Source organism: Salvelinus fontinalis, chromosome 23, assembly GCF_029448725.1.
Source record: "Salvelinus fontinalis isolate EN_2023a chromosome 23, ASM2944872v1, whole genome shotgun sequence".
Lineage (NCBI taxonomy): Eukaryota > Metazoa > Chordata > Actinopteri > Salmoniformes > Salmonidae > Salvelinus > Salvelinus fontinalis.
The window spans coordinates 44,371,855-44,385,425 of NC_074687.1; the positions used below are offsets into that span (position 1 = coordinate 44,371,855).

The 13,571-nt window shown below is 39.7% G+C and overlaps 2 protein-coding genes across 3 annotated transcripts in view; one reads left to right on the forward strand and one right to left on the reverse strand.

Annotated features, from left to right (window-relative positions):
- LOC129821388 (inactive dipeptidyl peptidase 10-like) overlaps positions 1-2,161 on the forward strand; it is a 245,580-nt gene extending 243,419 nt beyond the window's left edge. Inside the window, exon 26 of the mRNA XM_055879018.1 lies at positions 511-2,161. Coding sequence (XP_055734993.1) covers positions 511-645 — 135 coding nt within the window. The 3' untranslated portion in view covers positions 646-2,161. The remainder of the gene's footprint in view (positions 1-510) is intronic.
- Positions 2,162-11,170: 9,009 nt separating this feature from the next.
- The window catches only part of LOC129821387 (inactive dipeptidyl peptidase 10-like), a 314,370-nt gene continuing 311,969 nt past the window's right edge, over positions 11,171-13,571 (reverse strand). For both annotated transcript variants that reach the window (XM_055879015.1, XM_055879016.1), the window contains exon 26: positions 11,171-12,633. In XM_055879015.1, the coding sequence (XP_055734990.1) occupies positions 12,496-12,633 (138 nt within the window). In that variant the 3' untranslated portion in view covers positions 11,171-12,495. The remainder of the gene's footprint in view (positions 12,634-13,571) is intronic.

A 13,571-nucleotide genomic window follows, 5' to 3' on the forward strand; every position in this document is an offset into this window, starting at 1 on the left:
GATATTTAAAAAAGGCCCCACCTTTGAAAAATAAGAGGGAGAATTCAAGAAATAAATAGTGGAGGGATAATGGTAAGAGTTAAATTAAATAAAGGTCGACCTCAGCTAAATTACGTTGCCACGAGCAGCATTGCAAATGTTGCGAGAGCAAGACTTTGCTCTCACACAGTCACCCATAGTATCTGTGCAGGAGTTGGCTTCTTAAAACGTGGTAGCTACAGGACCAAAACAGTGGAGAAGTTAAGCCTCGCTCTTCACCGTTTTTAGTTGTTGCAGAAATTGACCCACTATGCTGTTTACTTTGTGCATCTACGTCATATCGCCGAGTCTACGTTGAAGTGTAATTAATAACAGTAGTTCTGCACGTGTGTTGTGACATTGATAATAGTGGTAGTCATATAAGTTAACACTGCTTTTTATCTAATTTGTAATAACAGTAAATGTAAAACTACTCTGCTGTAGAATTCAATACAATGATAATAAACAACTATTGATTTCTCTGTTCCCTAGATCTTCCCGGACGAAGGACACAACATTGACTCTGTGAAGAGCCAACGCTACTTGTTGAACTCTGTCATGACCTTCTTCAGGGAATGCTTCCTAGTGGAAATCCCTGTAGCTCATCCTGTGTCTGAGGATGACTAGGATGACCATGTCTCACCTTGTTTTTGTAGAACCTGTTGCTCCTGGAAATGAGAAAGTGGACTTTGACCTGCTTGTCTGAGGAACCACCAGTGAGAAGTGGTGAGATATGGTGAGACAATGTGAATGAGAGAGGGGTCAGACAATGTTGTTGTGCTCTATGAAGGGTAATGATAGGCTGAGAAGAGATTGAAGATTTTTCCTGTACAGTGATGTATACATTTTCCTATTACTATGATCAAGTAATAGTTCACATAGGAACATTTAGGCTGTTACCAGTGTTCTGCAAATATCATAAGTATACAGTTAGCATGGTAGAGTTTCAGTAGAGAAGAAGGGAAACTTGTTCATATTAGCTGTTTGTAAGGGAGATATGTTTTTGTCTTTACTGTTAAAGATGTGAAAGGGAGATATTTATTTATTTTTCCTTTTAAAGAATATAGTTATTTCAGACAGCTGTAATGTATTGTGAATTTTATACCTAAATATATATTCAGTTCTAAAATGGCATTTAGCAGGCGCTTTTATCCAAAGCAATTTACGGAGCGTGCATTAGGGATAAATACAGGTAACCGGGATCCTAGGACTGTCACTCTTCACATTTCCCCCCAAAGTAAAATGACCTGGGAAATTAAAACATTTTCCCCCAATATTGCACTAATGCAATTTCACAAAATACACAATCGGCGCAGAAGCAAATTGGCAAACATTTTATATATAGCACATTATCCAATCAGGTTGTCGCATGGAAGCCTTTAGTCTAGAGAATTTACTTCACACAAAGTCACCATAAATTCAAAGCACACACAACATTGACACTGCTGGACTGCCAACAAGACTTAAATACAGTTTAAAGTTCTCTTCAGAACTGAATATTCTAAAATCAGCCCGAACCCCCCAAAAAATCCATATATATAAAAAAAAATAACTATAGGCTATATTGATTTAAAATGGTGTTGAGAACAACGTGCTGGATGGGGGGCGGCAGCGGAGTGAGTAGATGAGGAAACGGACATTGGGACTAGAAAAAGCGCAAAGAGAGGAAAACTCACCTTATTTATGATCAACTGATGATGAAAATATTGGAATAAAATAGGCTAATGCAATTGAAAGCATTGCTTATACTGAAACTCACTCTGTAATATCCAACCGTTATACCAATGTAGTTTGAGAGTTCTTTCAAAATGGTGGATGGATGACAATCTACGTCAGGGGTGTCAAACTCATTCCATTTAGGAATGTTTTTTTTTTTTTCATTCAATTAATACCCAGACAACCAGGTAAGGGGAGTTCTTTACTAATTAGGGAAAGGGGATCCCTAGTCAGTTCTACAACTGAATGCCTTCAACTGAAATGTGTCTTCCGCATTTAACCCAACCCCTCTGAATCAGAGAGGTGCGGGGGGGGGCTGCCTTAATCGTCATCCACGTCTTCGGCGCCCGGGGAACAGTGGGTTAACTGCTTTAATTCATCAATCAAGTACAAGGGAGGAGCAAAAACCCACAACCCCCCCCCCCCCCACCCCGTCTGGAATGAGTTTGACACATTATGCGAACACAATCTGAATGGAGAATGATTACTATTTTATAGATTCAATCATCAACTGCGCACAGATACTGTGATGAATGAACTCAGCTACTTTCTGTTCTCTCATTTTCAATAATTCCCATTCCACCAATCACAAATATGCAAGATTGTTACTGGGTAAATACTCAATAACTATTACCATTTCAAACAACTGATTCCACACTTTTTTTAAACTAAGCAACAGTGAAACAGAAAAGAAGAAATCTCATAAAATAATCCTATACACCAATTTAATGCTATAGTTGTGTGCGGTCACGTATATGATCATTTCAGAGAATGTGTGATCAACAATATGTATGAGAATAGATATGGATATTTTTAACAGAGTTGATCCCCATTAAGATATCTTAATCTCCCTGTTATTCATGAGCTGATCTGCTGTCTGTATTATCATCAACTTGATTTTTCCAAATAGGAGATATTCTGCCATTCATTGGAGGTTAACCAGCAAGCTGAGCAATTTTGGTCATTTGACTTTGTTTGACTGCCGTTACAAAGTTTGCAAGATTCGACTATATCATACTCGGGGTGCGCGCGCTCTGTGTCGAGATAGCATAGGCCTACTGCTGAAATGCGCTGAATTAATTAAGGAACGTGATAATGCCCGGGAATATATGAACGGCCTGTTTTTCAATTCTCAACAATGTCATTGGCGATCAAAGTTACTCTGTCATTAGTAAATATCAGTTTCACTTGCTGTGAAATCTTTACATACTGGCACAGCCAAGCCGGCATTGTGGCATATCGACAATCTTATCTTGGGAGAACCCTGGCATAGTGACCATATCTTGGTTTTAAATGTTTCAAATAGGCACTTCCGGTTTTTGTGGTGTTTTCCAGGGCTCTCAGGATAAATATGAATTATTCCCGGGTATTAAGACTTTTCTGGAAAATATTCATCCCTAGCGTGCATACGTTTTTGTATGGATGACCCCAGCAGAACACACAAGCTGATGTTGCAAGAGCCATGCTTTACCAACTGAGCCACTTTCTTGAATTTCAGTGGGTTTCGGAAATTATTGACACCCTTCATGAAGACGACCTAAATAATTAAAATATTGAGCTACATTGTATGCTAATGGGAATTGTGGAATTATATTATTTTATTCTATTACAACTTCTCAAAGAAAGAGATTTTATTTCACACAAAAAAAAAATATATATATTTGTATTATTGACACCCTTATTTTCAATGCCTCAGCATGAGTTGGAAAACACATTAGGTGGGATCTTGGACCATTCCTCCAAACATAATCCTTTCAGATCGTTGATATCTTTAATCTGTGTTTATGGACTGCCCTCTTCAAATCAAATCGCAGGTTTAATATTGGGTTTCAAGTCTGGAGACGGCCATTGCAAAATGTTAATTGACCATTTCTCTGTGGATTTTGATGTGTGCTTGGGGTTATTGTCTTTCTGGACGATCCACTTGCGGCCAAGTTTCAGCCTCCTGGCAGAGGCACACACGTTTTTGGCTAAAATGTCCTGGTACTACAGTAGGTCAAATTCATGATGTTCTGCCTGCGGCTATGGAACCCTGACCTGTTCACAGGTCATGCTACCTTGTCCTGCTGTCTCAACCTCAGAATGCTTGGCTATGAAAAGCCAACTGACATTTACTCTTGAGGTACAGACCTGATGCACCCTCTACAACCACTGATAATTATTTTGACCCTGCTGGTCATCTATGAATGTTTGAACAACTTGAAGAACAATCTGGCCTTAACGGCCATGTTCTCTTATAATCTCCACCTGGCACAGACAGAAGAGGACTGGCCACCCCTCGGAGCTCGGTTCCTCTCTAAGTTTCTTCCCAGGTTCCAGCCTTTCAAGGAAACTTCTACATCTGTATTGTTTGCTCTCTGCAGTTTAAGCTGGGTTTTTGTACAAGCCCTTTGTGACATCTGCTGATGTAAAAAGGACTTTATAAATACATTTGATTGATTGATTGATGATGCTGTTGACCTTGAGGCCAGGCAATACACCCATAGTAGGGTAATATTTGTCATATATAGTAATCAAATCACGTTAAACTGTTACTAGTTGGACACAAATATACTTACAGACTAAAACTGAATATATAAATATTGCATTTGAAAATTCTATTCAATTGGATAGCATTTTAAAACTGAATGCAATATTTATTCAATTCAGTTTCAAAACATGAAATTCAAGTTCAAATTCAATAATTCAATTTGTGAATTACAAATTCAAAATATCAATTATTATTTAATAATAATTATTTAATATCCTAATACAAATTCATTATTATGGAATTAAAATACAACTTCTGTTGGCACTGAAATACAGTGTCCCTAAAAAGTAACTTGTCATTTTTAAAATGGCCTATCTGTAACGGCAGTCCTCCTCCTCTTCATCTTCGGAAGAGGAGGAGTATTGAGGGAACCAAGGCGCAGCGTGGTGAAAAGACATATTTTATTAAACAAAAACACGAACTTGATTAAACTAACAAAAACAACAACAAACGGTGTAGACAGACCTAGACGACGTACTTACATAAAACAAGAAAACGCACGAATAGGAACATAGGCTACACAAACCGAACAAACCGTAAACAGTCCCGCGTGGTGTACAGACACAGACACGGAAGACAATCACCCACAACGAACACTGTGACAACGCCTACCTAAATATGACTCTTAATTAGAGGAACGCCAAACACCTGCCTCTAATTAAGAGCCATACCAGGCAACCCAAAACCAACACAGAAACAGAAAACATAGAATGCCCACCCAACCTCACGTCCTGACCAACTAACACACATAACAAACTAACAGAAATAGGTCAGGAACGTGACACTATCTGGCATTGATATGAGTCAAATATTTATTCTAGTGTCAAAATTTACTATAAAGTATAAAAAGGATCATTTTGGTCAAAAAGTATGTCTTGTCCTAAACTGACACTTGCGAGATAATTGGAAAAAATTGTATGTCACGGAATTAAGGGTACCGTAACAGTTTTCCGTGCGTGGGGTTTATTTAAAATCTGCCACGGCTGGCAGTACCCAAGTAATCATCAATTCAGAGTTCAGCGTCAGGCACACGATAATAATACCCATGGTCAATTTGGTCATGACTGCAAGCATTTTTAAATCAACCAAATCTAAAACGCGACCAAATCAGGAAATGCAGTCGCCATACCGTACATCCTTGCCCTTTCAAATAAAATATTTAAATCTTGATAATTTATTTGACCGAGATGCACGCCAACAGAAAGTTGGCGAAAATCTCATTCCAAAATCATGGGCATTAATATGGAGTTGGTCGCCCTTTACTGCTATAACAGCCTCCACTCTTCTGGGAAGGATTTCCACTAGATGTTGGAACATTGCTGCACGGACTTGCTTCCACTCAGCCACAAGAGCATTAGTGAGGTTGGGCGATTAGGTCTGGCTCGCAGTCTGCATTCCAATTCATCCCAAAGGTGTTTGATGGGGTTGAGGTCAGGGCTCTGTACAGCCCAGTCAAGGTCTTCAACACCAAGCTCGACAAACCTTTTCTGTATGGACCCCGTTTTGTGCACGGGGGCATTGTCATGCTGAAACAGGAATGGGCCTTCCCCAAACTGTTGCCACAATGTTGGAAGCACAGAATCGTCTAGAATGTCATTGTACGCTGTAGCGTTAAGATTTCCCTTCACTGGAACTAAGGGGCCTAACCCAAAACCCAGACCATTATTCATCCTCCACCAAACTTTACAGTCGGCACAATGCATTGGGTCAGGTAGCGTTCTCCTGTAATCCGCCAAACACATATTTGTCCGTTGGACTGCCAAATGGTGAAGCGCGATTCATCACTCCAAAGAACGCGCTTCCACTGCTGCAGAGTCCAATGGTGGCTAGCTTTACACAACTCCAGCCTACCCTTGGCGTTGCGCATGATATTCAAAGACTTGTGTGTGGCTGCTTGGCCATGGAAACCCATTCCATGATGCTCCAGACGAACAGTTATTGTGCTGACGTTGTTTCCATAGGCAGTTTGGAACTCGGTAGTGAGTGTTGCAACCAAGGACAGACCATTGTTACACGCTCTGCACTTCAGCACTTGGCGGTCTCGCTCTGTGACCTTGCGTGGCCTACCATTTCACGGCTGAGCCGTTGTTGCTCCTTGACGAACTGACTTGTTGGAAAGGTGGCATCCTATGACTGTGCGGCGTTGAAAGTCACTGAGCTCTTCAGTACAGCCATTCTACTGCCAATGCTTGTCTATGGAGATTGTATGGCTGTTTGCTCGATTTTATACAGCTGTCAGAAACGGGAGTGGCTGAAATAGCTGAATCCACTAATTTGCAGGCGTGTCCACATACAGTTGAAGTTGGAAGTTTACATACACTTAGGTTGGAGTCATTAAAACCCATATTTCAACCACTCCACAAATTTCTTGTTAACAAACTAAAGTTTTGGCAAGTCGGTTAGGACATCTACTTTGTGCATGACATAAGTACATTTTCCCAATTTTTTTCACAGACAGATTATTTCACTCATAATTCAATGTATAACAATTCCAGTGGGTCAGAAGGTTACATACACTAAGTTGACTGTGCCTTTAAACAGTTTGGAAAATTCCAGAAAATGATGTCATGGCTTTAGAAGCTTATGATAGGCTAATTGACATAATTTAAGAGTCAATTGGAGGTGTACATGTGGATGTATTTCAAGGCCTACCTTTAAACTCACTGACTCTTTGCTCAACATCATGGGAAAATCAAAAGAACTCAGCCAAGACCTCAGAAAAATATTGTAGACGTCCACAAGTCTGGTTCATCATTGGGAGCAATTTCCAAATGCCTGGAGGTACCACGTTCATCTGTACAAGCAATAGTATGCAAGTGTAAACACCATGGGACCAAGCAGCCATCATACCGCTCAGGAAGGATACGCATTCTGTCTCCTAGAGATGAACGTACTTTGGTGCGAAAAGTGCAAATCAATCCCAGAACAACAGCAAAGGATCTTGTGAAAATGCTGGAGGAAAAAGGTACAAAAGTATTCATATCCACAGTAAAACGAGTCCTATATCGACATAACCTCAAAGATTGCTCAGCAAGGAAGATGCCACTGCTCCAAAACAGCCATAAAAAGCCAGACTACTGTTTGCAACTGCACATGGGGACAAAGATCATACTTTTTGGAAAAATGTCCTCTGGTCTGATGAAACAAAAATAGAACTGTTTGGCCATAATGACCATCATTATTTTTGGAGGAAAAAGGGGGAGGCTTGCAAGCCGAAGACTCCATCCCAACCGTGAAGCACGGGGGTGGCAGCATCATGTTGTGGGGGTGCTTTGCTGCAGGAGAGACTGGTGCACTTCACAAAATAGAGTGCGTCATGACGGAGGACAATTATGTGGATATATTGAAGCAACATCTCAAGACATCAGTCAGGAAGTTAAAGCTTGGTCGCAAATGGTCTTCCAAATGGACAATAACCCCAAGCATACTTCCAAAGTTGTGGCAAAATGGCTTAAGGACAACAAAGTCAAGGTATTGGAGTTGCCATCACAAAGCCCCGACCTAAAGCCTATAGAACATTTGTGGGCAAAACTGAAAAAAGTGTGTGCGAGCAAGGAGGCCTACAAACCTGACTCAGTTACATCAGCTCTGTCCGGAGGATTGGGCCAAAAATTCACCCAACCTATTGTGGGAAGCTTGTGGAAGGCAACCCGAAACGTTTTACCCAAGTAAAAAAAAAAGTGAAGTCAATGCTACCAAATACTAATTGAGTGTGTGTAAACTTCTGACCCACTGGAAATGTGATAAAAGAAATAAAAGCTTAAATAAATCATTCTATCAACTATTATTCTGACATTTCACATTCTTTAAATAAAGTGGTGATCCTAACTGACCTATGACAGAGAATTCTTACATGGATTAAATGTCAGGAATTGTGAAAAAACTGATTTAAATGTATTTGGCTAAGTTGTATGTAAACTTCCGACTTCAACTGTACATGCCATGTAGTGTCGTTTCAGCCATGTGAATGGAAGGAAAGTTGGTGGGTGCACAGTGTGCTGTTCAGATGCTGGAATTATTTTGGTAAATGTGCGAAGGTCAACTACTTTTTGAATATGCAGCACGTCCAATTGGCTTAAAGTAAATTTAAATACATTTGCCAAAATTATATATTTACTCCTGTCTCTACAAAAATAAATCAAATCATTAAAATACTTCACCAGAGGATTATGAGCTTCTTTAAAATATTTGCTGTGGATTGTTTCAAATTAACAGCATTAACTATGCTTATTTGGGAACCCGGAAATTTGGACAGCTCGCGTGGCAATAGGCCTAGCTGATTATTGAGTTGCAGCTGTCATTGAAAAGTATCTCAAATATGTGCGTAGATAAAGTGTCATGTCTATAATTGAATGAATAATGTTGAGACAGAAGAAGTGAAGGGGTGTGAGGCGAAGATATAGGCACGTCTCTCTCCAGAATACATGCTCTCAGCTTTCCAGAATGCCTTAGCTGTCTCCCGCTAATTCTTGCACATTCATTGTTTCATTGTGTGAATTGTTTCCCCTTTGATTGTTTATTTTTTATTCATTTCCCATTTGCATGTCACCTGTAGTAAATGTAACATTAGTCCCCGTCATTTAGTTACATTCATTTCTGTTTCTCTACCTTTCTTGCCTTTGTGCTGTTGTCTGTGCCCAATAATGTTTGTACCATATTTTGTGCTGCTACCATGTTGTGCTGCTGCCATGTTGTGTTGCTACCATGTTGTTGTCATGTGGTTTTGCTACCATGCTATGCTGTTGTCTTAGGTTTCTCTTTATGTAGTGTTGTGGTTTCTCTCTTGTAGTGATGTGTGTTTTATCCTATATATATATATATATATATATATATATATATATATATATATATATATATATATATATATATATATATATATATATATATATATATATATATATATATATCCCAGCCCTGACTTGGCTAGTTAAAAAAAGACTAAATAAAATAAAAAAATAAAAAATAATGCATGTATTAATTACAGTAATTTACCGTTCTCATTCTCGGGGTGGAAACGTTGTTTGCAGAGTTTACAACATGCTACACTTGTGAGAAACAAGTTTTGGTTCATTTCATAACCATCATTTACGAGTTTTGTCAATTTTCCTTGTCTTTTGTTTGGATTGCTTAGTTTGAGCAATGAGCATGTGTCTGGTTTCTCTGTCCTCTTGAGGGAGTGCGTGAAAGCGCCCATTTGGAGATGTCTGATTTCGGATCGTCTTAACTCACCATGTCCACCACTAATACATTTTTTCCTCACCTCACACAGTAAGTCCTTCAAAGTCGGATTTTTTTTTACATCCATTGCGAATTATAATAGTTATCTTTCCAACACTCTCCCCCTTGATAATCACTAAGCCTCGGTTTGCAAGAGCAAAATATAATGATTTGATGATTGCATATATCCACTGAAAACATCCTTAAATACCTGAACATTTTTCCCAAAAACAGCTCTCTGTCCCAAGCTCACTGGTGTGATGCATACGGTCATTTCTTTAGCCGCAAATGGTTCATGGTGTATCAATGTGTCCATTTGGCAGAGGCTGGTGCTCTCGCATTAGTTTAATTTGACCTTTTAGAATTTTATCATTTTAATTCAGATTTTTATGATTAACCAACTGATTTTGAGAAACAAAATGATCATTATTGAACTAAAACTGATCCACGAAAATGTGCATATGAAAATCATAACTGGCACGCAGATCGGTAGAAATGTTAAGATAAATTGTACGCTTCCCCAAACTTGAAACTCATGTGCAGCCTATTAAGTGATTTGTTTGGCAATCAGGTGAAACCATCGTAACCTTTTGTGTTCATGCCACATTAAAAGATGAAACATTTTTACAGTTAAATGACTTGCCTTTACTATAAAACCCATAAAAAATGTATATAGGATGTCCCGTGAAAAAAAAGGTGCCACCGTTTGGAAATCAAATGCCTGTCCAACTGATTCATTCTGGTGCCGTCCGTGGCGGTCACCCTTCAAATGTCAAGCACGCTACTGTATAACCAGGCTTCAGATTGAATCCCGGCCTAAGTTCATGACTCCTATACAAAACACAACTTATGTTCTATATATCCCTGAAATAATTGTGTACCATTCTATCCATCATATGGTGCAGCTTTACCGAAGTGTTGATCATGTATATTAATGCTTGCCTCAAATGAATTACACACAAACGTCCCATTCACCATGCAGTAAATGTCCTTAGTGAATTGTATTTGTATATTTGTCTACATAATGTACACTAGAATAAAACCAATATATCTGTACTCTAGCTACCTTTGATTCCAAATTTGTTTGTTGGTAGGAAACTGTACAGTAGAGAAACCCCATTCTTCGGGCAAAACATCAGGTAATCAACTAAAAAGTACTGCAAACTACCATAAAGTGCCACACCATTACACAAAATATGTTAATCAGACACCACAAAGAACTGTTAATCACAGCAAGTTCTGCTTCACGTAATACACTGCACATAATACACTTTGAGATTATGTTGGATGCTGTTCTACAAAGAGGTATCAACATCTCTCTCTCTCTCTCGCACACCACGAGTGGTTTACATATGTTAGCGCTGGGTTGGAACAAAAGCCTGCAATTAGTTGCTCTCTAGAACCACAGCTGCCCACTCCTGTTCTTGGGTGGAGTGTGTCCTTCTCACTCCCAGGGAGCAGCATTTTAGTATTTTAAACACAACACTGATAAACCATCTGCCTCAAGGCCCTCATTGAATTTGTCTTCAGACCATGACCAACTCAACTCGTCTAGGCACAAAGGTGAGTCCAAGGTCAAGGAACCAATGAAATACAGTATAATTGCCTGGATCATTTGTCATTTTGTCAATCAATACTAACAACGCTGTGGTTGAATGTAATTTGTGCTGAATACCTTACGGTAATATATTCGTTTCTCAGTGTTTTTTATTCACAATCATCACTGGAGGACAATCACAATAACCCAAAACCATCACCCCCCCTCTTCAAAAACAACAAAATGAACATGAACAAGCATTACAAAATCCACCCTAAGAAGAAAAAATCTACTAAAACCGGAAAAAAAACAGAAAAATATACAAGACATACATGTCAAATCATTCCATTCCCATAGACTAACCTATCCGTGAGATCTGACATATCTAAAAAATATAGGTATGTACACACTCTGCTGTATTGTACTGTACAAAATACGGCAACACTTTAGGCGACCCCCTGTAGACATGCGAAACGCCTTACTTAGCCCTACACGATGTCATGTTATGGCCTTTGTGACCACTCACTAGTCACTGGAACTACAGCTGGTTTATGACCTGACATTACAACTGATACTAACTGTCTCTGAGACTGCACTGGCATGTTGCATCTCAAAGAACTGAGCTGACACGGGTTAGTGTGAAGCTTCTAATAACTAAGGGATATGAATGCCAGTACGTGGTCTTATGTAGCACTTCATAAGGCATCGGACATGTCTACATGACACCCTTGTACAATTAAGTGTGCACAAAGGACTTATTTTCAGTGGGGGGGGGGGTCTCAAAGATGAAAGCATTCAGCGGGAATTGCACTTATTTGCGGACAACGTCACAGTCAAGGTGAACTTGCATTGCCTACAGTATGTCTCTGAGGAGCAGTGGAGCATATCCGTGTGCATCGAAACCCCAAAATAAAGAGAGGATAAAATTGAAAAGGGTACATATGTGTTTGCCTCTTCCAATGTCTACCACGATGAAAACTAACATGGCAAAACGAGTTAAGCTGAAAGGGGAAAAGAACCATGCACTTGTCAGTGTGGATGTTGGAACCCTAATGGCTCCTGCCGGAGATAGAGGCAGTCTGCTATGTGCTTTGCCGTGAGAGGGATAGTCTCAGAGGTGGAGATTGAAGTGGCATTTTGGATAAGTGAGAGTTCCCACTTGTAGTCCTGACAATTCTGGTGTCCATTGGCTTTGACAGGTGTCCTTGGGAGTTCTCTGACTGCAAACACACGCACACACAAACATACATACGCAGACACACGCACAAACACGCACAAACTCTCTCTCAAACTAACACAAGCGATGTGATTTGCACACACACGCACATACCCACACACACGCCGCAACTCTCACTGTCCACCTCCGTCTTAACACTTGGTCCAAAAGCCACCAGCCTTTCGTGCAGGCTTCAGCATTTTTTTTACAGTGAGAAAGTCCTGCAAAAGTCCTGCCGAAGGTCTCCACCACACCCTACTCCTACTCTTCCTCCTCCTCATCATCATCGGGCAGCGGTAGGATCTCTTCCTTGAGACACTCCCTGTAGAAGCTGGTGAGCGAGGCAAAGAGGTGCAGCCTACTTCTCTGGGACAGGAAATGACCCTCATCTGGATAGATCTAGAACACCACAACAATGAGCACAACATGACCACAACGTGCACAGCGGCATTAGTGAAAAGACAGTATACTTATATTTATATAAACTACTACTATATGGATGTTTGTAATTACTCTCTTCTCATCACAGTTTAGTTTAGCTTATTAGAATCCCCATTTGCTACTGCACATGCAACAGCTACTCTTCCTGAGGTCCACATAAAACGTACAAACGCATGACAAAGTACAGAACAGTTGTAGATTAGAACAACATTAAATGACATTCAAAAGAAAATTGAAATATGAGTTGTATATTGGAGAGACACCAAGAGACAATAAAATGACTATTTACACACTATTCATTTATACTGTACATATTCATATTCTTAGATGCAGTACAGTTAAATTTGATCTTTAGAAAGAGGAGAGGCTCTGTGATACAAAATGTTGTTTATCTGTTTGTTTTTAAGCTAAACTTGCATTTTGCCCGAGTTACCTCTGGTGGCAGAGCATTCCATGATGACATGGCTCTACAGATAACTGAGAAGCGCATTGAATCTGTTTTTGGTTTGGGTACAAGTGAAGAAACCCATAGTGGCATGTCTGGTGGGGTATGTCTGTTTGAAGTGTATGCAAATAGATTATACAAGGAGTTAGGCATTTTCAACACACAAATGTTTCTTTAAAAAGACTAGAAGAGAAGTAGTCAATTTCTCCTCAACCCACAACCATGAAAGACTATCATTCATGTTATTGGTGTTAGTTCTGTGTGTGCAGTTAAGACAAGGCGTGCTGCTTTGTTTTGAGCCAGTCACAGCTTTGCTATGTCTTTCTTTGCTGGACCTGGCCATATTACCGGAGAGTAATCAAGATGGGACAAGATCAGACCCTGAACGACTAGTACAGTAGATCTTGTGCGCAGAACATATTTTTAGAACTGACATACCTCTCCCCACCTT